Source organism: Poecilia reticulata, linkage group LG17, assembly GCF_000633615.1.
Source record: "Poecilia reticulata strain Guanapo linkage group LG17, Guppy_female_1.0+MT, whole genome shotgun sequence".
Lineage (NCBI taxonomy): Eukaryota > Metazoa > Chordata > Actinopteri > Cyprinodontiformes > Poeciliidae > Poecilia > Poecilia reticulata.
In genome coordinates this window covers 2,050,058-2,077,629 of record NC_024347.1, presented here as the reverse complement: position 1 = coordinate 2,077,629, position 27,572 = coordinate 2,050,058, and the positions used below count along the sequence as shown (strand labels likewise).

At 41.5% G+C, this 27,572-nt stretch overlaps 1 protein-coding gene across 1 annotated transcript in view; it reads left to right on the top strand.

The window, feature by feature from the left end:
* The window catches only part of LOC103479187 (E3 ubiquitin-protein ligase RNF220), a 62,061-nt gene extending 34,881 nt beyond the window's left edge, over positions 1–27,180 (top strand). The window contains exons 7-14 of the mRNA XM_017309855.1: positions 532–727; positions 7,835–8,027; positions 8,452–8,507; positions 8,677–8,791; positions 17,120–17,231; positions 20,002–20,196; positions 20,634–20,708; positions 25,431–27,180. Coding sequence (XP_017165344.1) covers positions 532–727; positions 7,835–8,027; positions 8,452–8,507; positions 8,677–8,791; positions 17,120–17,231; positions 20,002–20,196; positions 20,634–20,708; positions 25,431–25,502 — 1,014 coding nt within the window. The 3' untranslated portion in view covers positions 25,503–27,180. The remainder of the gene's footprint in view (positions 1–531; positions 728–7,834; positions 8,028–8,451; positions 8,508–8,676; positions 8,792–17,119; positions 17,232–20,001; positions 20,197–20,633; positions 20,709–25,430) is intronic.
* Positions 27,181–27,572: the final 392 nt, after the last annotated feature.

Genomic DNA, 27,572 nt, shown 5'->3' with positions numbered 1-27,572 from the left:
GTCTTTTTTGTTTGTTTTTTATTTTGATACTTTTACATTTTATTTTGAAAAGAAAAAAATAAAATGCCCGAACCTTAAATCATTGTTCTTCCATTTCACAGGTTGTTTTTTTTTACTACTTTTGTTGGTTTGTCACTTAATACGACACACTGAATTTTGTGGTAGGAACCTGTCACAGTGTGAAGGAGTGTGAATACTTTTGCAAAGCGTTCTATCTCAAAACATTTTAAAGAAATGTTTCCCGTTTTATTTTAAATGAATTAAATGAACTAAATTTGTGTAGATTAAATGCATGCAGGTTAAACATCTTTGTTGAATGTTTGCAGTAGATTCATGTCTATAAAATACAACAGTAAAAGCTTGGTAAAGTTCAAGTATGACTTATTAGTACTTTAAAAAAAAAATCAAGGCAGCATTAAATTTTGATTTCAGTTTTGAAATATAGGTAAAGTTTGTATGGATGTCTAGTCTGTCACCAAATCGAATCCTTAACCTTGAAAGAGTGCGGAGAGAAAACAAATTCACCTTTAGCCAWTTTTCTTTGAATCATTCTGTCCTCTTTTTAAAATTCATCTTTATTTGTTTTTTGCGGGCCAGCGCGAGGGGGCTCTGGCCGACGAAGACTCYGCAGACATGGACGGCGAGAACGGGCGGGGCTTCGACGAGTACGAATGGGCGGGGCAGAAAAGGATCAGAGCTACGGCCTTATTGGAGGGAGGCTTCAGAGGTACAGACACATCATGTGATTCTTTGTTGGTGGCTTTTCCCACCAACTCCAGACAGCGTGTTACTGCTGTGAAGATGTGTGTGTGTGTGGGGGGGGGAATTTCTGACGGTGTAGGTGTCTGGTCGGCTGACTGACTGACCTCTCTTGAGCTCGGGCGTCACACTCGGTTCCAGCAGTTTGTTCTGTCCTCTTCTCTCTCGTCCGTCTGTCTCCTCTTTTGTTTCCCTGCTCATCCATCATTCAGCGCGCCGCTGTCCAACGTGAGCGGCGTTAGCTCTCCGAGACCGGCGTCCAATGTGACCGGCGAGCGGTAATGGTACCTGTGGTCTAGCGGCAGCACGGGTGGTTCCGGGGTCAACCCGGCTCGGCTCGGCTGAACCCCGYGCAACCCTCTGTGCGAAGGGAAGGAAAACACATTTAGCTGGGCAATTGACCCGCCGGTCACCGCTTCGTGTGTGTGCCCAGAAATGCAATTATAGAGCCGGATAGGAGAGCTGGTCATTGGGGAGCGCAGCAGCAGCAGCAGCTCAGGGACAAAACACACCTTGTGTGCAAGCACTTAGCTCAATATGTTAGCTTCTGTAAGTTTCATAAATACTTTATCTTCTTTAGATTAGTTTTTCTTAATYCCAGAAAGGGYTGCCTGTTTTTATATGACAGACATATGACAGTTTTTATATACCTTTTTTTGGCTTGTAAGACATCAGAATTWGTTTAAAATGCCACATTAAATCAAATCCACAGATTCAGATCCCAAAACCACTCCCCTAAAAGAAGTGCGACAAGATGGGAGAACCTCTAAGAACCTAAACGGAGGATACAGATCTGATCTAAGATTATTACGATAAACTTGTCAAGGTAACATTCATAAAATAATATTTTGTATACCAAATATCCATGAAACTGTCAGCAAATCAAGAATAATTCTTAMTGCTTTCAGAACAGAATTTATTCATTATTTTTGCTTTTCTGCTCTTTTAGAGTGGCACAAATAGAACACAAATAGTTAGTATATAACAAGTTGGGGTTTCTGGTACCTGGTAACCAGATAACGTCAGATGACTGGCTGCTCCTACTTTGCAAGCCTTAGTTTTAAAATGCTTTGATCGATGGATGTTCATCGTTTTACTTTCTGCCATCTGATAGTCTGTTTTTTTTATAACTGGAAGGATTTTCATAAATTCAAGCTTGTTTTATGTGCCCAAAAATCACAGCTAAAATAATAATTTACCCGACAAGGTCTATTTTTAACGAGTCMAAAAATGTCACGAGACAAATCTTTGCTCTGTTAACTGGATCCATGAACTGCCTTCAGCCTGATTTAAACAAAAAATGATCCCACATTTTATCTTCATTGCATCTCTTTAAGTCGGGGGGGGGGGGTAGATGGTCGGTTTGAAGCAAACTGCSGTGATGCGAGGCAGACGGAGCTGCAGGCTCCTCATCTCCGCTTTCATGTGTCCCTCTCTGTGTTCGATCTGTTGTTAAACACACATGCTGGGGCCTCACCTGCCTCCCTTCCTCTCCTCTGCTTGCCAAGTGGAGACAAGACAGATCAATGCTAAAGTCTCAACTAAAACACCACAAAGTGAGGCACTTAGGGGGCAGGGAGGTGGATGGAGCTCTTCTTCATCCGTCTCCCGGGCGCTCCCTCCCTCCCTCCATCCGTCCGTCTGCCTTTCACGTTGTTTAAAGCTCGCAGCCCCGGACCCTTCTGTCGCGCTCTAATAGGGAACCTTGTGATGCAACGCAGATAACCGAGGTGGCCTGGGGAGAGCGACTTGAAACACGGAGACACACAAACACACACACACACATGCTCTTCCATCTTGGCAGAAGGCTCAGAAGGTGGATTTTGTCTTGAAAGCTGCTCAGTGGTTCTGACACACACAGCTGCATCCAGTGGGCTCTCTGGAGCTCACGACCGGCTAAACGGATATAGAGACGTTACGGTTGGGGTGAAGGGGGGGTCTTCTCAGCTGGCAAGATGAAGAGAGAGACTATTCTGTGAAGTGCCACCATCCTTCCCTCCCTTTGAGAGGCCGGGGAAGAAAGACGTGAGAGGAGAGGCAAAAATCGAACAAGATCAGTTTATGATTCAAGTGTCTGTGAGTGAAGACTTCCCTGTGTCTCACACCGGCTTAGGTGGGTTGAAAGAACCCGTACAGCTCAGATAGAGAGCTGTCTTTATCTGTCTGGTGGTCTGTCTCTGCAAGCTGCAAAGTGGACAGATTTTTACTCTCCAACTTTCCCTCATACTGCTGGTCACTTTACAAAGTTTTCGCGTTGGTGCAAATCAAGTTACGATTGGAATGAATGGAGTTTGTTTTTGTTTTTCTTATCAATTCTGTTCAATATAACACCACCTTTAAAAATGATCATTTTTGTGTAAATAAAGATTTGTTCCGTAATTTCCAGCCTATTAACATATATACAGCTCTGGAAAAAACAAAGAGACCACTTCACTGAACCTCGTTGAAAACCTCATGGTTATTCCAGCAAATATTGATTTCTGAACTCTTCCCGAGTTAAAACATTAGTTTTTTTSTTTATAAATGAATATGAATTAGTTTTCTGTGCATCATTTCAGGTCTGAAAGGTCTGAAAAACAGGTTTTTCGTTATTTTGACCATTTCTCATTTTCTGCAAATAAATATTATATTTTTGCTTGGAATTTCAGAGAAATTAATAGAATGAAATAAGAATGCAAAAAAAGATAAATTCTTTAAAGAATGTATTTTTTATTTTTACAATTTCAAGKCATGGTTTGGAATAAAAACTTTTTCTTTTTTTTTGGGTCACACTTCAGTACATTCTGGTACATGGAAAACAGAAACACACATGTGAGCCAAAGCAAAACTGAACAGAAGTTTGCAGTTACATGTAACACCCTTTGTTCATGTCAACTAATAACTTTTAATATTTATGTTGGGTCTCTTTAACCACTTTGACAGCAGTTTGGTCGATGAAGATCCTGACGATCGGCACTGAAATGTTTCTGCCTCCAGTACTCTTTAAATCAGCGTGATATTTTTGAATCATAGCAAGATGATTTATGTAAGAAAGGCTTCGAAACCACGATGGCTTTTAGAGATAATTTATGACCAAAGACTTGAGGCCTTGCCTCAGCCGACGACTTGCACTAGTTCTAAAATKATTGTGCAAATTAATACAATATGATGAGGAATAAATAAGGTAATTAGTTTGACATAAAACCTGTTTTATTTCTTCACCTTTTTAACAAATATTCTCGTGATGAAAATGGCCAAAAAATGTGAACCAAAGAAATACTTTCTGAAAGGGAAGCAGCAGCAGACAGATCTGGAGGGGCGATACCAGGTCGTCCCGAGACACCCTGGAGGAGAGAAGGGGGATTACTGCCGGTTCAGATGGCCCAGAAGGATTGAGGAGAGGACAAATCTCTGCTTTGTACATGAACTTCAAAGATGACCGTCTCATGTCTTTGTGTCTGGCTTCCTCTCTCCCCACCCCTCAATCTCACTCTCTCTCTCTCTGTGTGACCTGTAAATGGCAGGGAGATAGTGTGATCACCTTTGACATGCCTCCTCTCGGCTTCTTAGGGGGTCCCGATAATTGCTATGGAAACAAGATGTTGCCGAGGTCATTGGATTGGCTGAGGCGAGCTGCTGGTCAGCCTGATGAGGCCTTTGATCGCGCCCGCCTGTTCAGATCTGCGCTTGTCGCCTTGTTGTGTTGACATGCATGTAAATTAAGGCTCTCTTTCATCGCTGCCACGAACCATGCAACACAGAGGAGGAAATATGTAGTTAGCATGTTAAAGAGTCAGCGATATTGCAGGGAGGGGCCTTCGATGATGAGACAGATCGAGGAGTGGAAGAAGGATTGATTTAGATGATTTGGCTAGAAAGCTGTTTATTAAGATGGGCTGAACACCATAGAGAATGGTAAAAAAAAAACATGTTGGAGAAGTTTTAAAAAATAAGCTAATTGTGCAAGAGGGAAGAAAAAGTGGAAAACGAGGCGAGGAGGAGAAGAAAAGAAAAGTAAAGACAGGGGTGGGGGTGTTGATACATAATGTGAGTGAAAGGCAGTTAGAGTGTGGCTGACCTTTCCCTGGCCAGATTAGATTGGCCTGCCAACACTGCTTAGAGGAACAGATAGAAGAACAGGGGGATCACACACATTCAGAGCAAACAGGCCGCACCAACCCTGGTGGTGAACACACTGCCGCACGTTTACGGTGTGTGTATTCACTCCCAGTCGGCTCAGGGGGCATCCAGTTTACAGTAGAAGTGCAGACACTTAAATTACGGAGCTGAATCATATTTAACAAGACAGTTACAAATGTTGGGGGAGGGTTTGGGGGGACCTAGATATTTATTTTTGCGTGGTTTATATAGATGCTATGTGTCCTAAAGCGTTGAAGGCAGAATTAATTTTTCCTTTTGTTTTATTCTAAGAAACCACAGCCACTGGTGCACCTTACTTTTTTTTTGTTAAAGGTGCATCACACTTAACTTTGCAACATATGTAAACAATTATCAGTCTAGGAAATTTCTTTATTTGAAGCAGAATCACTTTTTCTGATTGGTTTAGACCACCGTAGGATATGTTTGTTGTTGACTACAGGAAGATGGCCTGTCAGAGACTTCTTCTTTTTTTTCCTTGAATGACTGGCGCACTGGTGCGACGTCAACATTTTGTGACATGATCTCATCAGTGACCAAAATTGGTTTTACTCTAGAGCCCCGAACCATTATTGGTCAACTTAATTTAGATACATTTCAACCTATTGGCTTAAAATTAGGACATCAAACCTGAAAGATGCGCAACAAATTACAATATTCACTATAAAGATGGAGGAAGCCAAGTGGAGGTTTGTCTTATGGATCTCTGAAAAAACAAAAAGGAATGTAACTGCACTTAAAAATGCTAACTCAGTAAATATGATGGTGATGGGGGCTAGGCTCAGCTTAAGTAAAACATTTCCAAACCATGACACTTTCATCTCGATATGAACAACTTCTCCTGGCATACTGTATGAGGCRTACGCTAATCATGTCTTCAGTTCTGGTCTCAAAAAACTTGTTTTGTCATGCACTCAAGAAAAGAATAACCCATACAGCCAAATTCTTCCTGATGGCCTCTTTCAGCTCTTTCYATCAATTTGGCGTTCACCCGAGCTTCAAGTCAGGAGCACATCAAGCCGACTGAACTTGCTGTTTAACCCACCCCATGTTTCCCAACTGCATAATCTCCCTAGCCAAAGAAACTTGTAGGTTTACTTTGCGTGTAATCGTCTGCACAAGTATGACGCCTCARACCAAAAGTAAATTGAAAACTATGTTTATGTTGGCATCATCTACCTACCTCTATAAATTCCCGAGTTACATGTGAGGGCAATCTGTCGGCCGTGTTGTAGAGAAAGCTTTCGGGCGAGCTCAGTCGTCTGTGTTGCTCTCTGACAAAGACCCCGCAGTGGAGCGAGATGCAGTTGTTCGCTGATAGCAACTGTTCCAGGAAGTCGAGTGTTGGGACTCACACAGGCGGGTTAAACAGGACGGGTGTCAGCTCCGTCTGGTTCTACCCTCGACTCCCCCCACAGACACTCATAGGCAACCCACTAGTCCACCCCCGAGAGCTTGTAGAAATTGGAATAGGTGTAAATAAGATGGCTGTCAGGCCTGTCACTGGCTGACACACACCAACGGTTTCAGGCGCAACACACACGCATGCAGCCCAAACGGTAAAGGGTCTGAGTAATATACACATTTGAACACAAACACACCCCCAACTACTTTTGTGCTGCAGATAGACATAGTTTAAGTGACAGGTGAACACACACACGCACACACACACACACACTTTGAAAGGATTGGAGAGATAGGACCTAAGTGACAGAGGGACAGACAGTCTCAAACAAACATGGAAAAGACACCTGTAAGTGACGGACACACACACACAGAGCCAACTCCTTGGTTAAGTAGAGCTGAAGGGAGCAGTCAGGCAGCGGTAAGGGTTTGTCTGAGCGTTCATCACTTGGTTTATAAAGGTGCCATTCACACACGCACACACATGTACACACCCCTCTCTTTCTCAAAGATTGATGGATAACGAGTCAGTCTTCATCTCCTTTTTCTCATTTGTCACCCGGGTTTCTGAAAGTCCTTAAGTTGATTTGCAGAGACGTTGAGTTTAACATAAGCTCTAGCCATCTCAGAAAGTTAGTTCGTTTCTAGCTTCATCAAGCAATATGTTGTTTGTGTTGGGGGTTTAAAATAACCCTTAATTATTCAACAAAAAAAAAGAGGCAGACATTGTATCAAGACTGTAAACCATTGAGATTTAGATTTTCCATATTTATACTCTGTGTGTAAAAATGTATGTTCTACTTCTAATTGGAAATTGAAGGTATATCAAATCATGGGACAATTAAGAACAATGGTCCACTCTCTCATGTGTACCAGTAGTCAAAGTCACCTTTAACCAATATGTCCGTTAAGGGTGTTTGCACACCCAGTTGTCCAATTAGCAATTTAGGTTTCTCTGGAAACCTAAATTTCTATATTTTTCAGCTGGTGGTTGCCCACTGCAATGTCAAACGTTCTAAACTATTTTAAAACCTGCCCTCACCTGGCCTGTGGTGCTGCACCAAGAACTTCATAAAGAATTACATAAAATTACATAAAACATAGAATTACATAAAAAYCGTAGAAGACGTGAGCGTAACTTCCTTCTTCATGAAATGTCAACAAAAATRGAGTGGCATCAGATTTTAGCAACTGTAGGGTTTCTTTTTTGTCTTTGGTAAAAGACTACAAACCATTTCTCACGCTCATTTAAGACTCGCATTTGTTTTGGTTGCATTTACCCAGAATTCCCTGTGCTATATTTCACTTCCTGCTTTCAGAGCGGTAGCCAGTCGGCTTGCATCATATGCATTTGAACCGCTCCAGAGTTCACGTCGACGGAACCCAGGTTTTTTTTAGGTAGACCGCTTTTTTTTGGTCCGCATCAGAGTTGGACTATGTCAGCAAACTAGAGTTCGATCAAAGCGGACTAAACGGGGCTGATGTGAATGCATCCTTAAAGCACTGGTGTGAAAATGGCTCACTCTCTCCACAGGAACTGGATTCGCCACATGCAGTATCAAGGAGAGTGCGGCGGACAGCGACGCTGACCTCGACGTGGACGGAGACGACACGTTGGAGTACGGGAAGGCCCAGTACACCGAGGCCGACATCATCCCTTGCTCCGGAGCCGGGGAGGACCAAGGAGAAGCCCGGGAGAGGGAGGCGCTACGAGGAGCTGTGCTCAAGTACGACGTCTTCAGCAAAATGCTAGCCATGTTTTCAACTCTTTTTTTTACGGGCATTTCGAAGTATTCCAGTAGAAACCGTTGGTGGAGGCGGTAAAATCTGAATTAAAGGAGTGAACTTTCTTCTTGTTCATTACACTGTCCCGAGTTACATGTGAGGGCAATCTGTCGGCCGCATTGGAGACGTCTGACAAAATTACGCTCTGGTTGATTCTTTGTTGATTTGCCCCAAGCCAGTAGACGAACACACCTCGTTCGCATTTTCTTCAGCAGCTTTGTTTTTTTGCAATATTTCAAAAGTTTGCTTAAAATTAGCATGACAATTAGGTGGAAGCATAGCTAGTGGATGAAATACTATACTTTGCAGGATGGGAAGAACACATGGGTTGTTATGCATGCTGATGGTTGTGCTACTTTGTTTCAGCGGCGGGATGCCTTCCAACAGAATAACGCCCGAGTTCTCCAAGTGGGCAAATGATGGTAAGTAAAGCACTAACTGTGCTTTTTTTACATTTTTTTTTAATTAAAAAAAAAAAGAAGCAAAAAATAACATTATTATTGTTCCGGGCAGACTGAAATGGAGATCTATGGCTAGTAACTGTGATAGACACGAGTTCATAAGTAACTGTTACCTTTTTTGTGACCACAGAGATGCCTTCAACGAGYAACGGGGAGAGCAGCAAAACAGACCCCAGCACTCCTTCATCATCATCTTCCTCCTCCTCAAATGCTCCACGTACCTGTAAAAACAGCGAGATCGAAAAGTAGGTGACACTCTGATAATCGAACACGGAAACGTGTGATAATGTAGACGGCAACAATCAAAATTTAAAGCCAGGATTCTGTGAATTGCTTAATAGTTTTTCTACATTTAAGCCTCATGTTTTCTCAGCATCCAGATAGTTTTCTTTCATCAATCTTCCTGCTTGGTTGCAAAAGGACGCATTTCCCTTGACCTTTCCACATTTTGTCATGTTACAACATTTGCAGAATACTATAAGAAGTCATCTTGGCAATTTGTCTCAAGCGAGTCAGGACACTGTAAGCATGTAAAGTTAAGGTGCTCTGGTCGATAGAGAGCCATGGCACCACTTGGAAGAGCACTCCTCTTCTCATTTGATTTAAATTGCGATATTTCATGAAGAAGAGCGGCCATAGACATCGGCTGCTAGATGTGGAAAGCTTGTAGAGATGTACTCTGTCACCAGAAACCCAAATAAAATATTTGTGGTTGTATGGTAAAAATGTAAAAAAAAAAAAAAAAGTTCAAGGTGTAAAACTGCCTTTTCAAGACATTCACCCAGCTACTAGCACATAAGTTATGCTCTCCACAGCTTTGACTAACATGTACCCCTTCGACCATGGCGACAGTTCAATAGGATAGATTATTTAAATGAATTAATCAGCACTGTGGGTGTGCACATTCTCCATTATAAATATCAGCAGATTGGATAATTGGTGGACAAACCGAGCCGCTCGAGGTGTATTGATTAGAAACTCCACTGTCAAGAGAAGAGTGAGTGTTTGTTAGGTGTAGAGATCCATCTAATGCCCGGTTCTTACACAGAACGTGCAGCTGTTCTGATATTCAGTACAAATAGTTAAACCAGTTCACCAACACCCTTAAAAAAAAAAAAAACTTAAAATCTAACTTTTGCAATAAACAGATACATGAGACTTGTACAAAGCGCCTGCTCTGTTAAAAACTTGAATGAAATATGTTTTATTCATGTTATTTTGTTTAACTCCCAAGATCCAAATGGAACCATTTTGTTTTTGTTGGATTAGTATAACGCTGAAAATTGCAACCAGTTGAATTGAGGAAAACAAAGCAAACACAGGCATTTTCTTGAATGGAAAAGTCTTATGTTTCTGGAAAATGAACAGAAACGTTTAGTGAAAATGATCCAAGTAAATGAGTTGTGTCTCATTAGAGATTCTTTGCAAACGTTAAACCAAACCACAAAGGAAAAACTGCTTCAAGTCTGTTATTAAAGTTGATATAAGAAGAAAAAAAAAAAAAAACATTTTGTGCTACATAATTTTTGACTAAAATGCCACCATGGAGGCTCCAAAGAGCCACAGTTTGGTCTCATCATCTGATTTCATGGTATGCCGATAAGAAAGGCTGTTGGCGTASTGTGGAATGCTCTGCTATGCAGATTTGTGTGCTGACCAGTGAGACGAGTTAAGCCACACAGATGTCTGGAACGTCCAATACTGTAGTTTCAGTTTGACTGCATAGATGCTTGTTGAGAAATATCAGATTGACTTATTAGCACATCCAGTTAGCACAATGAGCTGATGGCCGGTCGTACACCAACTGTAATTAAGATGTTTYCATCTGAGCACATCTCTACTTGTGGTATGAACTCACATTCATTAAGGTACAGTTTGTGGTGGCTGATAAGAGTCTATTTATTTTTAATCAGAAGTGAAACATGGAGAAATGCGCCCTGTGAATCTTTGTCCTGTGTTTCGTACAAGCAAGTTACTCTTTTAGGTTAAGAAGGGGAACTATTTCTGTCAGGAAAGGAAAGCTTTGTTGAAAATGGGACATACAGCTCTTTATATTATTACTATTGTTAAGATCAGAAATAAGTATCTGCTCTCCAGTTTTTAATAATAATACAACCTAAACAAATGCCTGCTGTCTAGCACTGTGCAGGAGAAACGGCTTGTCGTCTTTTACCAAAGAGAAATTCTACAAAATCTGACGCTACTCCATTTCTGTTTACATTTTATTAAGATGGAAGTTGTGCTCGTGTTTTGGGGGGTTTTATGCTGTTGCCTTCAGCGGTTCTAAATGAAACAAGAGGTTAGTGGGTGATAAACAGGTTTTCAAAGGATTTAGTTGGTTTAGTTGGTGCGCTGTGAAAGTGAACCACACCAAATGCACAGTGTTAAATACACCTGGCTGTCAGGTGTATTTAACACCCTAAATTACTCAAGGTGGCTAAGAAACTATGTGAAACTTTAAACATAAAAAAAAATTAAATGACTTCTCTTTTAAGTTTGAAAGGAGCAGTACTGGACTTTGAACCAGTACTTTTCCGTTCCCACCTTTGTCCTGGTCTTTGTTTTCTGTCATTTCTGTGGARCAAATATTGCCATGCGTTGCSACACGATGTTCTCCTGGAGACTTTTAGCGGTCACCCGGAGCAGAGCACGCTTTAATCTAAGCGTCCATTTAGGGTGAGGCCGACTAGATACTGAATGATTGCATTGGAACAAGCAGTCAGGTGCCTGGCTGGAACAATTCCCCGCCTCGCTCCTCCTCTCGCTTGCTATAAATGCACGTATTTGTGGGGCTTCTGTGTCCTTCCATCCTCAAATGAAAATGAGATTTGTCTCCTTTTGTTACATTGATACATTGTGTGTGGGTGTCTGTGTGTGTGGGTGTCTGTGTGTGTGGCTTTCCACAAGGTAGCGTTGGTGAAATCTCTCTCTGTCTCTGATCCCAGATGGGTAATGATCTGGTCGCCTCCCGGGGCGTCCTCGTTCCCCTGCTCATTCCCCTGCAAGATAAATGAGTTCTCTCTCTCTCTCTCTCTCTCTCTCTCTCTCTCTCTCTCCCTTTTTCACTGATACACACACACACATGCACCGCCTGAGATGTTCTTTCCTCTCCAAGATAAATGGCCCCTCCATTGCCGCCAATGCGATTGCTGCCAAATTTGGTGCTCCAGCTGGAACAATGCGGAGTGATTTCCATGTGGTTTCTGCAAATAATTGAATCTGTCCTCAATTTGGAAGTGATGAAGCTAGATTTCTACCCCGCGCCCCACCACCCCCCTTACACACACGCGCACAGGGACACACACGGACTCTGCCCCAGTCGTCTCCACATTTTTCCTTGCTTTATTTCACCGTCCCATTCTGTCTCTGTCCTGTTTTTCTCGTTCCTCTCTTCCTGTCCTCTGTCTCAATTCCTCTCAGCTATTTACAAGGTTCACCCCCCCCCCMCCCMCCTCTTAACTTTTGCTGCGCTTGCTCACACATCGGGAAGAGGCAGGGGAAATCAATAGTGACTTAAATGTTTTATCATGGTGTCTCGATGTAGTTAAGACCTCTGCTAACAGGGTGCAGCACAGAATGATGCTCGAAAGGGATTTACAGCAACAGCAGCACATGCTTGGGTGATTTATTTAAGGCGAAAATGTTTCACCAGAAGAAGATTTCAAATTAATTTGTGTTAAATTTTATCCGCTGTATGTTCTCCTGCCGAGACRGAAGCGAGAGTGAGGCCAAAATGTAGATAGACAGCAGATGAAGACATTGAGCTGATTGAGATGGATGGTAGAGATCCCCCGCTACACACACAAGCACACACACACACCCTCATGCACTAATGAAATGAGAAATAACGTTGCAGATGCTGGGAACAGAGCGCTAAATAGAGGAGAAGCAGAGCCATCTATCTGTCTCCGCTGGGCTTTCATGCTTGCTTTTTTTGCCACGAGGAGGACTTCAGATGGAAAACACCGAGCCGCATGAGCTTTGGAACGGCAATAAAGTTGAACCGAAGTTTAAGCAATCTGGCATTCAGATCGAAGTAATGCATCAGTTCAAAGCAGGACAATGTTTTAGGGTTTTGTAGTTACGGAAATTCTTTAGCACAARCRAAGCAAACCTGCACCAGCAGCATTGAATCCACTGAGACTAAAATGTAAAACTGTTTATACCCTTTCAATGTTGCACACATTTTCTCACAAGACCCCCAATATATTTGTATTTTATGGAGGTTTTTGTCTAACCAGATCAACACCACGTAAGCATTTTTTCTGAAGCCATGTAAAGTTGTGGTTCAGCTCATTGTGGTGGAATAGCCTAAAGTTTAACTGCAATCGAGAATCTGCAGTATAACTTTTACAAATTGATGTTCACAGATTTTCAAATCTTTTTTCAGTTGTGGTAGAGTTCACACATCGTCCRCTGGACAGGGAAACCTCCAACGAACAGACATGCTGAGAGATTTCTTAGAAACTCACCGCCCAAAGGAACATGYGCAAAGTGACAACATTGGATTGTTGACCACAGCTCCCGCTTACATTCTTGCCCATTTAGTGAGGAAAACCCTGCCAATGGAGATACAGCCAACAGAAACTTGCTAGAGTGAGACTTAACAATAGAGAACRGGTCTTTAGACTACTGATAGGGAACTTTCCACATTATTTGGCTCTTCTGGTAAAGATGTGTAAAAGCCTCTGAAATAAATTCACCTTGTACTAACATAATCTCATAAAAAGATATATGTTGAGTAGGTGCTACACCTATTTAACCATGGGCAAAAACTACTAAGTAACCTTTGCTGAAGCCTTTTCTGAGTCAGTTGTTTCGAATGTCAAGAACATSTTTTAATTTATAACTTTCTAAGGTGTATGTCTTGACRTGACACAGAAGCCCAASTGTCAAAATAGGCAAGACAAGCCTWGCATTTAGTTGAGGCTGATGTGCGTTGACCTTCAGTAGTCATGAAATTGCTACAAGGAAGTAGCGACTTTCCTAAACTAACTTASTTTTGAATTAACAATMATTCAAAAGTTTGAAACAATTTGATCTGCTGCAAACAAAGCTGAAAAAGAAGCTGGTTACGTGTATATCCATATAAAATAACTTTTTATGCATCCTGGTAATTTGTGCTCTGTATGCTGTTTAAACTGAGATCAGAATTACAAGATTTTCTACTCAGCAATTTWAAAAAATGAAGTTTTGTCCCAACTRACAACAACAATCTCCTATCGTTTTATGCCCTCGACAGCACATGAATGCATTTGAAGATCTAAAAGTCATGATACATAAAKGCAGGCCTTTTCATTTAAAGCCTTATCAGGATAAAGAAGCTTAAATAATACTGGTCTCCACCTGGACACCTTTTCCAACAGACCCTGCAGTCCTATGAAAAGAAGAGCCATTCATAGCACTTCTGACTCGTCTCTGTTCAAGGGCTTCTGTTACGTTTCAGGTTAATCCAGATTGTGATTGCTCAACCCATGTCCAACAGGGATATGAGTTTTTCTACTTTGGCTAAAAGTCTCAACAGTCTTGAGCTGGTTTAGGTCAGTGAAATACACAAAGGATTTAAGGATTTTCACATGCGAGAGGTTACCTCTAAGCCTTAATTTTTTTTTTTCCTTCTCGCTTGGCCTGATTAAGTCGTATTATTTTCTTCCAAACTTCTTCTATCTGCAAAGTTCTCTGTTTTTATGTCTTTGTCTGCTTTCATTTAGACGCTCACATTCTGGCCAAAAGATTAATGTTATTACGCTGGTGCAACATAAAGCAATTTGTTTCGTTTGTGTGCTAAATAAATATTTATAACGGGAGATTAAAAAAGCGGCACGCTGAAAAAGTGATCAATGTCAGGAGGAAATGAGCAACTTTTYGTTCAAATCTTTTTCATAAGCGTCATAAATATCCCTCGACAGAGTTCGGTGGGTGACGGAGCCACAGAGGGACTTAATAGAACCGTTAAAGGACGGTTACAGTCCAGCTTTGTCCAGAGTCTGCGGCTCTTTTATAAGCTGGTGGGCTAATCAAGGCTAAATGGCTTTTTACAAGCTCAGCACTAATAAGAGGAGAGGGTAAGTCAGTTTATAGGGCACGGTGGTGGCACGTCAGACTGGGTCTTTATAGACACGGGATGATGATGATGATGATGATGATGATGATGATGATGATGATGATGATGGCTTTACAGGGAGGCGCAGGTCTGCTCTTCATACATGTTTAGGAAAAGACTTACTGCTGATCCCACTGACTTGAAGCAGTTCAACCGTCAAAGACCTCCGYATCCGGCTCTAAACTCATCAGGAAGAACCCAGAGTAGTTAACCATTCTTGGTCAGTTCCATACATTGGCAAAAATGTGTAAACTCAGTATCTTTGAGCTTTAAGACAAGTCGTGCAACAAGATCTCTCGATACAAAAAACTTAAACCAAGTGAATTCAGTCTCCCAAATCGATGTTTATTGGCAATGTCAGCATGAGTTGGTCTGGCGGAGTGAGTCTTAGCTATTGCAACTCATTAAGGCCCTTTTCTACTAGCACCTAGCTGTATGGCTCGACTCAACTCTTCATAATTTGGTTGTTTTTTTGTTTTGTTTTTATTACRATTGAGCAACAGCTCTAGTGGGTTGGGTGTTCATGTAATYGGGTGGCCCTGGAGTCTAAAAAGTAGCATGACATGATCTTTACGGGACACAATCGCAACACAACAATGGAGCATATGAAAGCTAGAATAATGGCTTGTTGTATTTGACAGTCGACTAAAAACAACATGGCTGCAACAAATGCACGTTTTAGTCCTACACGTTTTAGTCATMAACCCAGTAAGCTCAAGTTAACTGCGGTTTTTGGTGGCACCTCATTTATGAAATGTTCACGTACTTTAAATGTATTTTGTTGAAATACCTTTTAGGTGGCTGGTGATTTTCAGGGTGTGGTCATCTTGAAAAAATATACAACCGTTTGTTGATGTCACAAAAGTGAATAACCTGAGCCAGTTGCTTTTATATAAAGCAGCTTTCCAGCCGGTTAGTAGGCTAACAACACTATTTTTAAATCATCTAATTAGAGCTACGAATGGTTCTTTTAAAGTTCCCAAAGTACGACTGCCTGTGTTTATAGCGAGCAGAAACATTTCTGAGGAGTCAGGTTTATCTTATCTGTAAGTGTGAGGTAAAAGAAGTAGTAGGTTTTTTATTTAGTCAGCTGACCAGCAGTGTAGAGAAAYGGGTGAGGGAGGGGAAGCGGTACAGTATTCTATGCTCATGCATCTGGAGAAAACCGGTCATTCCAGCACTTCCTCTGACTAAAATATCAACTATTTAGTGCTGATATATTAAAGCTTAAGTTAGCTAAATATATTTGGTTTTAAACTTMMACAGACAACAGAAAGTCTTTCACTTTCCTCTTGTCTTTGCTGCGTTTGTTGGAAATGGAGCCACATCTTGCACCCCCTCCACACCACAAACACACACAGCTACTTACTGCTTGCGTTTACTGTCCCTTCCTTCTCTCTGCTTGTCCTTCCCCCCACCAGATCAATACCATAGATCAGCAAAGCTATCAGGCTGCAGAATGACCACATCACCATAAACACACACACTCCTCTTAACACACAAACACTGCCGCTGCATCTCGGCGGGCGAGTGAACGGACGGCTGTAATAAACATCAGCCGGCTCGTGTGCCCGCGTCGCGCTGCGCCGAATTATCATCAACGTTTGCGGTCGGTATTGATTCGGTTATGGCTGCTTCATATGCTGCTGAACAGTGTTAAATGCACATTTTCTGGTATGGTGATGCACATTAGTCAGAGGGCTGCTCACAGGCAGGAAGAAAGAGAAAATGGACAGAGTAAAGGACAACAAGAGGAGTGAGAGTACGGATGTGAAGGACCAGAAATAGAGAGGCAGGATCATAAAGTGACACGGGCAAATGGAAATATGAAAACATGGAGATGTTTCAGCATAAATGCTAAGGAAGTTAAACCTTCCTAGGCACTGGCAGACTTATGGACATTAAATGAGAGATGTTAGAGATGCATATCAACTATTTTCTTTAATTCCTCTGAGTTAAATAAAAGGAGTCCATATGTGGTCATGAGAAACATGGAAAAGTAGGGAATGTCTAATGAGTTGCTTAAAAGATGGCATGTAATCCGGGGGAGAAAGAGTTTCCAAATTTACATTGAAGTTTTTGATAAATAAATGTTTTTTTGCATTTATTTATATATACATGGGACGTACTTTTGTTTTCATCAAATTGCAGCTAAAGGTTTCTCCAGATTACATGACATTTGGTTTTTGAGTTACTTAAAAACAAATAAATTCACATATGAATATGAAAAATAAAAAATGGACCATCTCTTTTTTTTTTAGTAGACAGCAATATTAAACTGCACTGGTTTGGTTTAGTTTGGACGACAAACTAAACATCGACACTTGATTTATTTATTGTTTCAAACCAAATAAACTTAGCTCAGAAGCTATGATCTATGAAATAATATCCACATTTTCATAATAGCTATGAACTAATTTCTACAATACTTGAATACCCACTCTTATTTATTCTTCCAATTGTGCTGTAGGGTGACAGAGGAAGAATCAACAGCTACCACTATGGAGGCTCTGAAGGCCCGAATCCGAGAGTTGGAGAAGCAGATCCTTCGGGGAGACCGGTACAAGTGTCTCATCTGCATGGTGAGCAAATCTTCCTCTGAAGCCTGTCTGCTAGGCTGCGCCTCAGCGCCTTGCAAAAGTATCGGCACTCCCTGTACTTTTTTCACATTTTATCACAAAACATAAGACGAGTTTCAATGTTTCAACGCATTSTCATTATTATTATTATTAACTAGATGAGGTTACGCTGGAGGAGCTGCACATATCCACAACAACAGTCCACTCAAAGTCCAGAGCTAAATGTGTTCATTTTTATTAACTGTATGTGAATAAGGCCAGGGGGTGTGAATACTTTATGCAAGACAGCTTGGAAGTTTTAATATCCATCAATTCAGATCCTCAAAACKGAGGAAATCCTATTAAGAATTTGAGGTAAAATCTGCAGTTTTTTTGTTTTGTTTTTTTTTTAATCGAAGGCTATTTTCTCTGACCATTTTCCATGTTGCTCTTCAAGAACTGCACAGACTCCACATTATTTTGTAGCCTGCCTGCGGCTTGCTTGTTCTACCCCATTTGCATGCTATGAGTAACATCTATCTTTAGCTTTGACTTTTATTTTTGGTGTTTTTATGTATATTTTGTGGGTTTAGCCCTCGCATGGCCCCGTGAGTTGATGCAACTGTCTGCGTGATATTAATGTTCTAGTCAACAATTTACCTGCTAGCTTAAACCCAAAAGACGAGAGTGAAATTGATCCCATTGTACGTTAGCAGTGCATGACTGCAGCCGAGTCAGCGCTAAGGTGCTCTGTTGTTCAGCTGTTTTTAATGGAAATTCATCAATCAGTCTTACCAGAAGTAGGGGATAATATTCGTGTTTGATCAAACACCTTYCAGCTGAAGTTACATCCCGTGATCGGTGTTTGTTCTCCCCACTTTATGTCAAGTACCCATCCTGTCATCCTTCAAGCTTGTGGACAGTTCGGCATTGGCATTCTGTCCCTGTGTGTGTCTGCACGTGCACGTGTGTGTAAAACGGGTAATTACCAACGCCCGTGCTTCCTAAAGGTCGCTTAGTGCCTGAGGTGACACGGAGGGCAAGGCACAGCGATCGATCACTCACTGCCCCATGGACACGCGGCTCCTCGCCACTCATCTGTCACTGTCCCTTATCTTTCTCACACTCCGGGGGCCCCGCAGAGAAACGCAAATATGTGTCCGCACTCCTCCATCTAATCTGTCTCTGTCTGTCTTTAGGTTGTCTCTGTCCTGTCCTGTCCTGTCACGTTGTCTGATCTAAAAGTCATCAGATTAGTCTCACTTGTTGCTGGGGATGGGGCGGATTTTTGAAGGAGGCGGAGGTTTCCRCCAAAAGCCTCGAAGCCGATGCATGAAAATAATGATWAAAAAAAAAACCTATGAAGTCGTCTCAGTGATCAGGATCCTATGAGCAACATTTATACATATTCCATCGTCATAATTTACTTTATGAATTAGAACGTTTACGTCATTGTCTTGTAATTTTATTAAAACACATTTATTCCTGCTGCCACCATGTTGGCACATTCTTCTGCCTTCCTCTAAGCAGCTTACTGCTTCAGCACAGCATCTGCAATGRATTCCTACCCCCACCTACTGGTCATTTTTGGAAATTTAGTGATTCGTGAGAATATTTCTAAGCACAAACCTATTGCTAGACTGATAGTTGTTTAATAGGAGCTAAAACAATGCAGTTACAAAATTAATTATGCAGTAAAGCTTTCATATTTTGTCACATTACAACSACAAACTTTGCTCAATGTTATTGGGATTTTATTAGGTAGACCAGCATAAATTTCTCCACAATAGTCCTGAGGAAGGAGAAAGGCCGAATTTGTTTTTAAAAGATTTTTTGTCAGCTCCTTAACTCTTAAGTTTAAAGCAGGTTTAGGTTTTACAACCTAACCTACCAAGACATGGCTGCCCACCTAAACTTAAAGGGTAGGGAGGAAAGTATTAAGTAAAGCGACCGCCACAGATGTCATCACCTCAGGTGTGAGAATCTGCTACAGTCATGCAGTCCTCTAATCTGTCCTTTTTTGGGGGGGAAGAATAGCACAACATTCTTTTTTTTWAAAAAACTTAAGAAATCAAGTTTACAGTTTGCTGCAAGCTCGGCATGGGACAGCAAACATGTGAAATTAGGTTCTCTGGACAGATGAGACGATAACTGAACATTTTGTACTACAACCGCAGCACCATGTCTTAAAGTAGCACTGCACATCACCCTGAACACACAATCCCCACAACGAAACACCACAATGGCGCCATCATGTTGTGAGAATGCTTCGTCAGCATGAACTGATGTTTGACGCTATTCAATGGGGGATCATCTTAGAGAACCTGTGTGTTTGTCGCAAGAAATCCCAGCAACAAATTGAAGTATTTTTTTGGTAGGTAATATAAGGCGACAATGGCAGATTCCCAAAACACTGTTTCTTAAATGAATGTAATGTTTCTTTTWTWAAAAAACATTGACATTGAACCTGCCAAACAAAGTTGCCTTCCTCCTTGATGGAACTGGTTTAATGCTGAGTTAATTCATCAGTATGACGTGAACCTTCAGTCCTGAGTTGAAGCGGTTCAGCCGATTGCAGTGAAGCCACAGACTCCCTGGGCGTCATTGGGGGGAACCTCTAGCGTCAATCGGTGTGGCCTTGTGTGTGTTCGTCCCCGTGCCTGTCTGTTTGCACTTKGGTGTCGGTGAGCACGACGAGTTGAGCTTCGTTGATTAGCTGCCGCCTTTCGCCCCTCACTCTCCTCTCCCCGAAACCCCACCCCACCTCCCCTCCCCGCCTCCCCTCCTTCCGCAGAGAAAGCCTGCTCTCAAGCCAGGCGCAGAGATCAAGAGCATAGGGGTGTGGTCGGGCTCCCGGCCACTGGCCAAYGAGGTTGGAGAGAGGCAACCTAAGTCCCTCCCCCTCGGCCTGTACTGCCTGTACAGGGGCCTTGTGATTGGGGGCTACGGCAGCAGCATAAAGAGGCTCCTCCCACAACCCCTACGGAGGGTAAGGCGCTACCTCCCTCCTACCTCCCGCACCTCTTCGTCCTCTTCCTCACCAACTCATCCCAACTCATCTCTCCATGTTATCTCTGAGATGAAAAGACAGCGGTGCTTCTCCACGGCTTTGTCCCCCCCGCATCCCGCTCCCTGCCCTCCCCGTACCTGCCCCTCCTCCCATCTGTAGTCGTTGCCTGCCCGATGTTGTGTCAGTGAGTGTGTTCCACCCCGAAGGTTGACGGTTGAGTTGTACCCCATTGTGCTGCCTTGCTCAGTGGTTTTTGTTTTTTWACCCCCCCGCCGGCTGTGTTGTTCCATGGACAGCGGTCCAACGTCGTGAACTGGTCAGAAAACATTGCAGGATTCTGTTTGGTTGGATGTTGGCGACTGGAACTTGTCACTCGTGAATCTTTTGAAATTTCTCTATTTCTTTCTCCTCTTCAGGACTCGTACACGATGCCTCTGACGTCCATCCAGTGCTGGCATGTCCATTGTGAAGAGTGCTGGCTCAGGACTCTGGTACGCCTTAACGCACACACACGCACGCACACCCACACACACACACAAGCACACTCTCACTCACATCCTCTTCTTTCCTGCAGCTCCTCATTTTATGCAATTATTGCAGCCTCATTTCACAGTCAGTGACTTTCTCTCTGTTCTCGTGCCCAACGGGGAGAAACTAAAATGAAATATTCCCCAAATGGCTTGTTCTAATATTGCACTCACAATCCAGGCAGTGCAAACACTTTTAGCCTCAGTGGAGGAAGAGCTTAGATGGAATGGTCCCCAAAAGGCTTGTTAAGATGTTGGAATAAAGTAGTGAACTCAGACCTCCGATATCTAATACACAGTGCCGCGGGACTGTATGCACACACACACATACACACCCGTTATTCTGTTGGTTATTAGTTAGTCTAATATATTCAGTTGAGTGTAATTAGCCGGTGCTAATGTGGTAACAAAGAGTAGAAGAAAACAGTGTTCCTTAAGTCGGGGAAAATGAACAGTCTCTATTCGGTGCCCCTCTCCCAGACTACCTCCTCTTTACATAAGCCGCTTACTGCCGTCTCCTCTTCTGCCGTTCCCATTTTGTCACAGTATTTCCCTCAAGTCTTGTTCAACTCGCAGACATATTAAAAGTGACACTTTTTWAAAWWTTTTAATCTCGAGGAAACCATGACTACAGGATTACTGGACACTCGTACGGGATGTAGAGTACAAACTGCCAGTGTAACATGTAGCATCATCTGCAGCGCCAAGACTGTTTTATCTGTGCAAATGAATGCATATCGAGATATATACATATACATATATACATATTTAAAGTCTCAAATATTTGCAGATTTCAGCTATTTGTAGGTGGTTGTTGTCCCTAATCTATGCGAATGCCGACAATCCTGAGTATATTGGGATGTAGTGACAGAACACATCCCAATATGTCGACAACCTTCCCAGAAGAGTTGAAGTTGTTGTAAGTAACATGTTTACTGGAATCTTAGTAGATGGTTTTAAGACACTAGAGTCCCTACAAAGCCTCAACCTTTCATTTGGGAAACCTCTACCAGTAATCCCACTACTGCACACATATTGCAGAGGGCGTGGGTAAATTATCTACTCCGTATAGAAAATGTCATTTGATCTTGATAGCCAAATCAAACAGATGTTCCAAATAAACTTTGATGTAAGTTTCAAAACAGCAGCACGGAAACCAGATCTGAAGACGTAAACGGCAGTGACTAAATTATCACCTTTTGATGATGAAACTACTTAATAACAAAGTCCACTGTCTGACTTTTTGGTCAAACTGAATACCAACTCTCTGTCTGTGCTGCACATGTATCCTTGTTCGTCGATCCACAAGCCGCTGCATTTTCTAAGCAATCATATCGAACCTCTCTTCGGCCAATCATTGGCGTTCACAAAACCTAACCTGATCTGATCATGATGACCTCTGATCACAAAAACATCTGGCTTCACTGCCTCTTTTTTTTTTTTCTTCCATTTTTATAAAATTGTTTTCCAATTGACATAGCATCTATAAAATCCATCTAACTCTTGTAATGTTTCAAATCGAACCGCAGCAGCTGTGATCAGCRTATGGAGAAGGGAGCTGCTCCTCTGGCGCTGAGGATCAAATCCAGTCCCGGCTCAGTCGGAGCATCTCCAATTTAGCGCAGTGGGATATTACGGTCTGCCTTTAATAAGCTTTTATTTGGCATTTATACGTGTTAATGATCGTTTGGAACATGACTTTAATTTAAAATCAATGCTGATTCATGGAGAACTTCATCGGGGTACAAAGAAAGCCGCCGCCTGCGCATGTTTTATTCATTACCTAAACTGTAATTTAGTTTTCGAGAAAAAGTGTTCTGTGTACCTGTATTTGCTGTGCGTGCTAATGTATGCGGCATTAAACTCATAGCCTGGAGACGGCTGTAAAAATGGGAGGGCTGAGCTGATCAAAGTAAATGCCGAGGAATCTAGTTAACACCAACCCCCAGCTCCTTACTGCCGTAATGAATAAGGCAGCTGGACGCAGCATGACGGGAGCTCACCCGTACGCGCTTACCGACCGCACCGCACAGGAGTAGTAAGCTTTAATAGGTGTGCAAATCAGAAAAAAATGGTATGCTCAAATTATCAATGACAATGATTATCTTTTGAGAAGTTAGCCTGATATTTGTACCTGAACTTGTTTATTTTCATCCCAGTTGAGCCATGAATGATAGCAGGACTTTCTCTGTCAGACTTTAAAGCACATTTCAGATTACCTTCACCCAAAGTGTCCTTTAAAGACTTGGTCCAGCAGCATTGAGGCAAAAACAAATGAAACAATAGAAGGTTACTTTTTTTTCTTTCTTTATATATATATTATTTTGTCTCTTTTCGTTTTGATGGGTGCCGATACAAGCRTCGATTTTAATGCATAGAGGTAACCATGTCAACCTTTTACGGTCAGAAATGGATCACGCTGTGTGCTGTGGAGTTGTCACAGTTAAGACTATATAACAAAACAAAATAAATCTGTTTAGCTTTACATACACCCATTGTTATTAATTTTAAATTACATTTTATAGTCTTAAGAAAGGTTTCAATAGATAAACAAGGTATTCAGTCTTAAATTCATGTATCTATGTAATAAATCAATTAATCGTATGATGATAATTTCAATGTGCATGTTTTATCATTTTTCTTTTCTCTTTCTTTCTACCAAAATTGATCTTCAGTTTGATGCTTTGCCTTGTTTTATCTTCATGATTCATCTTATTTGTAGTTTCTGTTGTTTATTCATTTTGGATATTTAAAATGTCTTCCAGTTCTAGTGTTAAATGTTCATTAGAATTTAAAGTTTAATAATCTTTGAGAATGTGTTCTTGTACCATCATAATGCCGTCACTATTATATTCCTTGAAGGTGGTCTCAAACGACAGTATTGTTTGTCGCAATAACTTCTGGGACAATTTATTGTCTAAGAAAATTTGTGATGTGATAGGCCTAATTTAAGATTGAGGCCTTCGAATGTCTCAGATTCACAAAAAGGAAAAATTGCAATTTGGTATTAAATAAGTTAATCACAGGTCTTATGTTTTTCATGGTAGGACTATTTAATCTCGCATGTTTTGTTTTAATTATTTTTCTWGCGGGACTTTTCTGTCAAGCAAACGTTTGACATCTTCATTCCTTTCTGTAATTTGAGGCCGGGACGGCTACCGCTAACAAACCCTTGCTAGCTAGCTTTTTTTTTTTTTTTGCATCTGTCGTTGGAAAGTATTAATTCGTTTTCAGTCGGTTGAATGACTTTAGTCTTCGCCGTTTGCTCACTTCTGTTGCTAACCCATCTGATGCGACATTCAGTCTGTGCAATAAAGCCCCCCCAAAAATCTTGGCACTACTAAAGTACAAAATGTGCAATTTTCTTTTGTACATTTCTGGGCAATACAGCTCAAAAATTTATCACGTTATAAACGTTTCACATTGGTCGACATCGATAATTACAGATTTACTGTTTTGTTTTAAATATCTGAATTGCCGCCAAGCTGGAGGCATGACCTTTTCCGTTTTATCCACAATTTCCTCTCGAGCTGTTGCTCATTTTCTCCTTTCACACTGCGCCGCTGTTGTTTATTTTGAAGCAGTTATGAGGCACGGTGGCCTTAAACTGCTGCTGCTGTGCAAGTTGCTTGACTCAAACGCTGTGTCGTTGTTCAAGAAGACGACGATCCCCARCTTCTCCTGTAATGGCCGCGCGGCAAAACCGAGTAAACAGAAGGCGCCTGCAGCTAGCCGTTACCAGCCAACGCGGAATAAACAGGATGGAAGGGAAGCTGAAAAGACTGGAGGTGGAGGAAAAAATCCTTGAGACCACCCACTCCGAATCGAAGAGCGCTCTCTGCCCTGCGTTGCGTATTATCACCTGCTGCTTTACTGCAGATGGCTCGCTATCAAAGCAGAGCGAGGAGAGGAAACGGTGCACTGCTTTAAGCAGGTTAAGTTATCCTCACATTTGTAGGAAGGAGGTAATGAGTCGCCATAAATGTTAGTACTTCTGCCAGGCGTTGGTAAACTTTGACATAATAAGAACTCGGAGACTCTACATATGTTGCTTTGTTGAAACGAGTGATTTATTTTGACCTACACAAGGTTTCAGGTCCATCTCATTGAGCTAGAATATCATTAAAAAGTTCATTTGTTTTAGTAACACAGGTCAAAAAGTGACACTGATATATCAATCAATTACACACAGAGTGATGTATTTGAAAGATTTATTTGCTAACTGCGTTGTTCACGATGAAAAACCAAAGATTAGTTTATAAGAAAAKTGTAATATCTCATAACAACGAGAAAAAGGACTTTTAAAACAGACACTTTATGTTACGCCCTCACAATCATGGGGAAAACTGCTTACTTGATAGTCGTCCAGCAGACAGTCATTGACATCCTGCATAAGGAGGATAAATCATTAAAGGTTTCTAATAAGGAAGCTGACAAGGTGTCAAATTTAAGTATGTTTATGGAAAGTTGACTGGAAGGGGAAAAGTGTAGTAGAAGAATAGGAAAATTGATCCCATTGAAAATTCAAATGAATCACAAATAAAAACAGGAGTTGTATCATTCTAACCTTTTGAATTAAATCGCTATGTGAACAAACATCCTCACCTCAAACACCTTACAGCATCATAAAGTGGTGCTAAATCTCATTAGCAGCCAATCTAACTCTTCTCTGTCCACCCACCACAGGGGAACAAGAAGCTGTGCCCGCAGTGCAATACCATCACCTCACCTGGAGACCTGAGGCGTGTCTACTTGTAAAGAGCACAACGGCTGCCTCTTTCATTTCCTTCACCCTGGATTCTGCCCTTTGCCCCATTTGTCACCCTTGGCTTTCTCCTGTGGACTGTTCACCCCCAAACCTCCGAGAGCATTTAGAGACAAGACAGCAGTCTTTGAGACTCCACTGGCTCTTTCGGGAGGCTGACACTCTGTTGAAGAAGTGACGCATAGACACTCTCGTTGACTGTCCTATCGTCCATTTGCAGAAAGAAAAGAAAATACGGTGACCTGAAGTCCCAGATGTTTAACAAATAGGTTCCACTGAAGGACTTTTGTCAGTGGAGAACCGTTACCCCACCCATAAAAAATAAAAAGTCCTGCTGACTCCTGGTAGCTTCACGCTGCTGGGGATGAACTCCTCGTTCCCGCGCTTCTTTAAAATTTGACTCCAGCTTGGACCGCAGGATCATCGTTGATGACTTGACAGAAAGCTTCTTTGTTTAATTTTACTTTTTTAATCTTTGTTTTTTGGGGGGGGGTTCTGAAAAAGCAAACTCTTTCCTCACAGAACTTTTGCTTAAGTGTTTGGAAAAAATAAAAAATTGGACCAGCCATCAAGATTGAGCTTTCAACCAAACTGAGAATACCCCTCCGAATCTTTCGGAAAATGAAGTTTGACGCTCCCTGTCCTCCACTTCTTCTTTTCATTTCTTTTTCCCTTTTTTGTGGTGTTCTAGTGAAGTAAACCAAAATTTGCCCCCCATTCCAAAAAGCAGTGCAAGCACATGTAATATAGTTCTATGTAAGTTTACAATGTTGGGTGTAAATGACATGGAGTTCTCATACACACTTGTACACGCGAACGACACACACTGAAGTATACATTTAAAATCCCCTTTTTTTTTCTTTTCTTTTTTTTTTTTTTGAGCCAAAAGTCGGTTTGGGAATAATGTGTGTGTGGGGGAAAAAATGGCTGGAATAAAAAGCCTTCTGTATTTTTGAAAAGAAAAAAAAAGGATMATTTTAAGGTCTGTTGAAGTTTTATTTGAATGTACAGGAATAAAAAGATAATAAAAATAATAAACTACTCAAGACTAGATTGTCAAGATTTTAGGTGGTGTAGTTTTTCTGCAGGTTACCCTGGAAAACTAGATCAGAACATAACAGGACAAATGTTAGTTTTATTGAGTGGAGAGATTCCTATTGCCCAAGCYTTCCTGAAACCATGCAGAGCAGCCCGAATGTTCTCTGAACTGAAACATTTTTTTAGCATAGCTTCTTCTTTTCGCCAACCATTTCTTCTTCGTTTTTGTTGGGATAATGCCATGATCACATCGTAGTCAGCAGACACTTCTTTTTTTTCTTTTTCTTTTTTTTTTACCCCTACTTGTCTCCAAAAAAAGTTATTTTTTCTAGTATTCCCATAATGCTGTGCTGCATAAAAAGGTCCCAAGAAGCAAGTCCAAAGGGCAGTTTTTTTTCTTTTCTTTCCCCTAAGCAGTAACAAATGAGTAAAGGCTCTTTAAAGGAAAGATGCCCAAGGCTACACTGGCAATCTCAACCAACCCAGAGCATTTTCCCCTTTTCCCTTTACCGCAGCGGCATCAGCAGCCAAGATGGTGGTGTGCTTTGTGTTTGTAAAACTATGTAATCTGTGATGTCTGTATTGTTGTAAGAAATATTGGAAAAAAAGAAAAATAAAACTTCTCAAATATCATGAGTGGACTTCCTCACACAGGATGAATGGTGAAGAAATTTGGGGGGTGGGGAGAGAACCCTGGCAGATACGGCTTTAATGCAAAGGCGCCCAGAATTTCTATCCATTTGGATGCCATCCAGTGTTGGATGTTGTCAATGGGTCCCACAGCTTCAAAGCTTTCCTGCTCAGTCATACCTTAGAACCAAATGTTTGGAATCCACACTGGGGGTAACTTATAGAACAAGAAATTCCTGTTTTTGTCACCTCAAACGTAGCATTTTCATTAGATTTACCTAATTCTACAGTTAGCTTGAGTGGCAGGTGAAAATACTTTTGAACAAGATTTGCAACTTTACCATTCACCCCATTACTTTAGAACATGTCTATCGGACTTTGTCCCCCTCTTATGA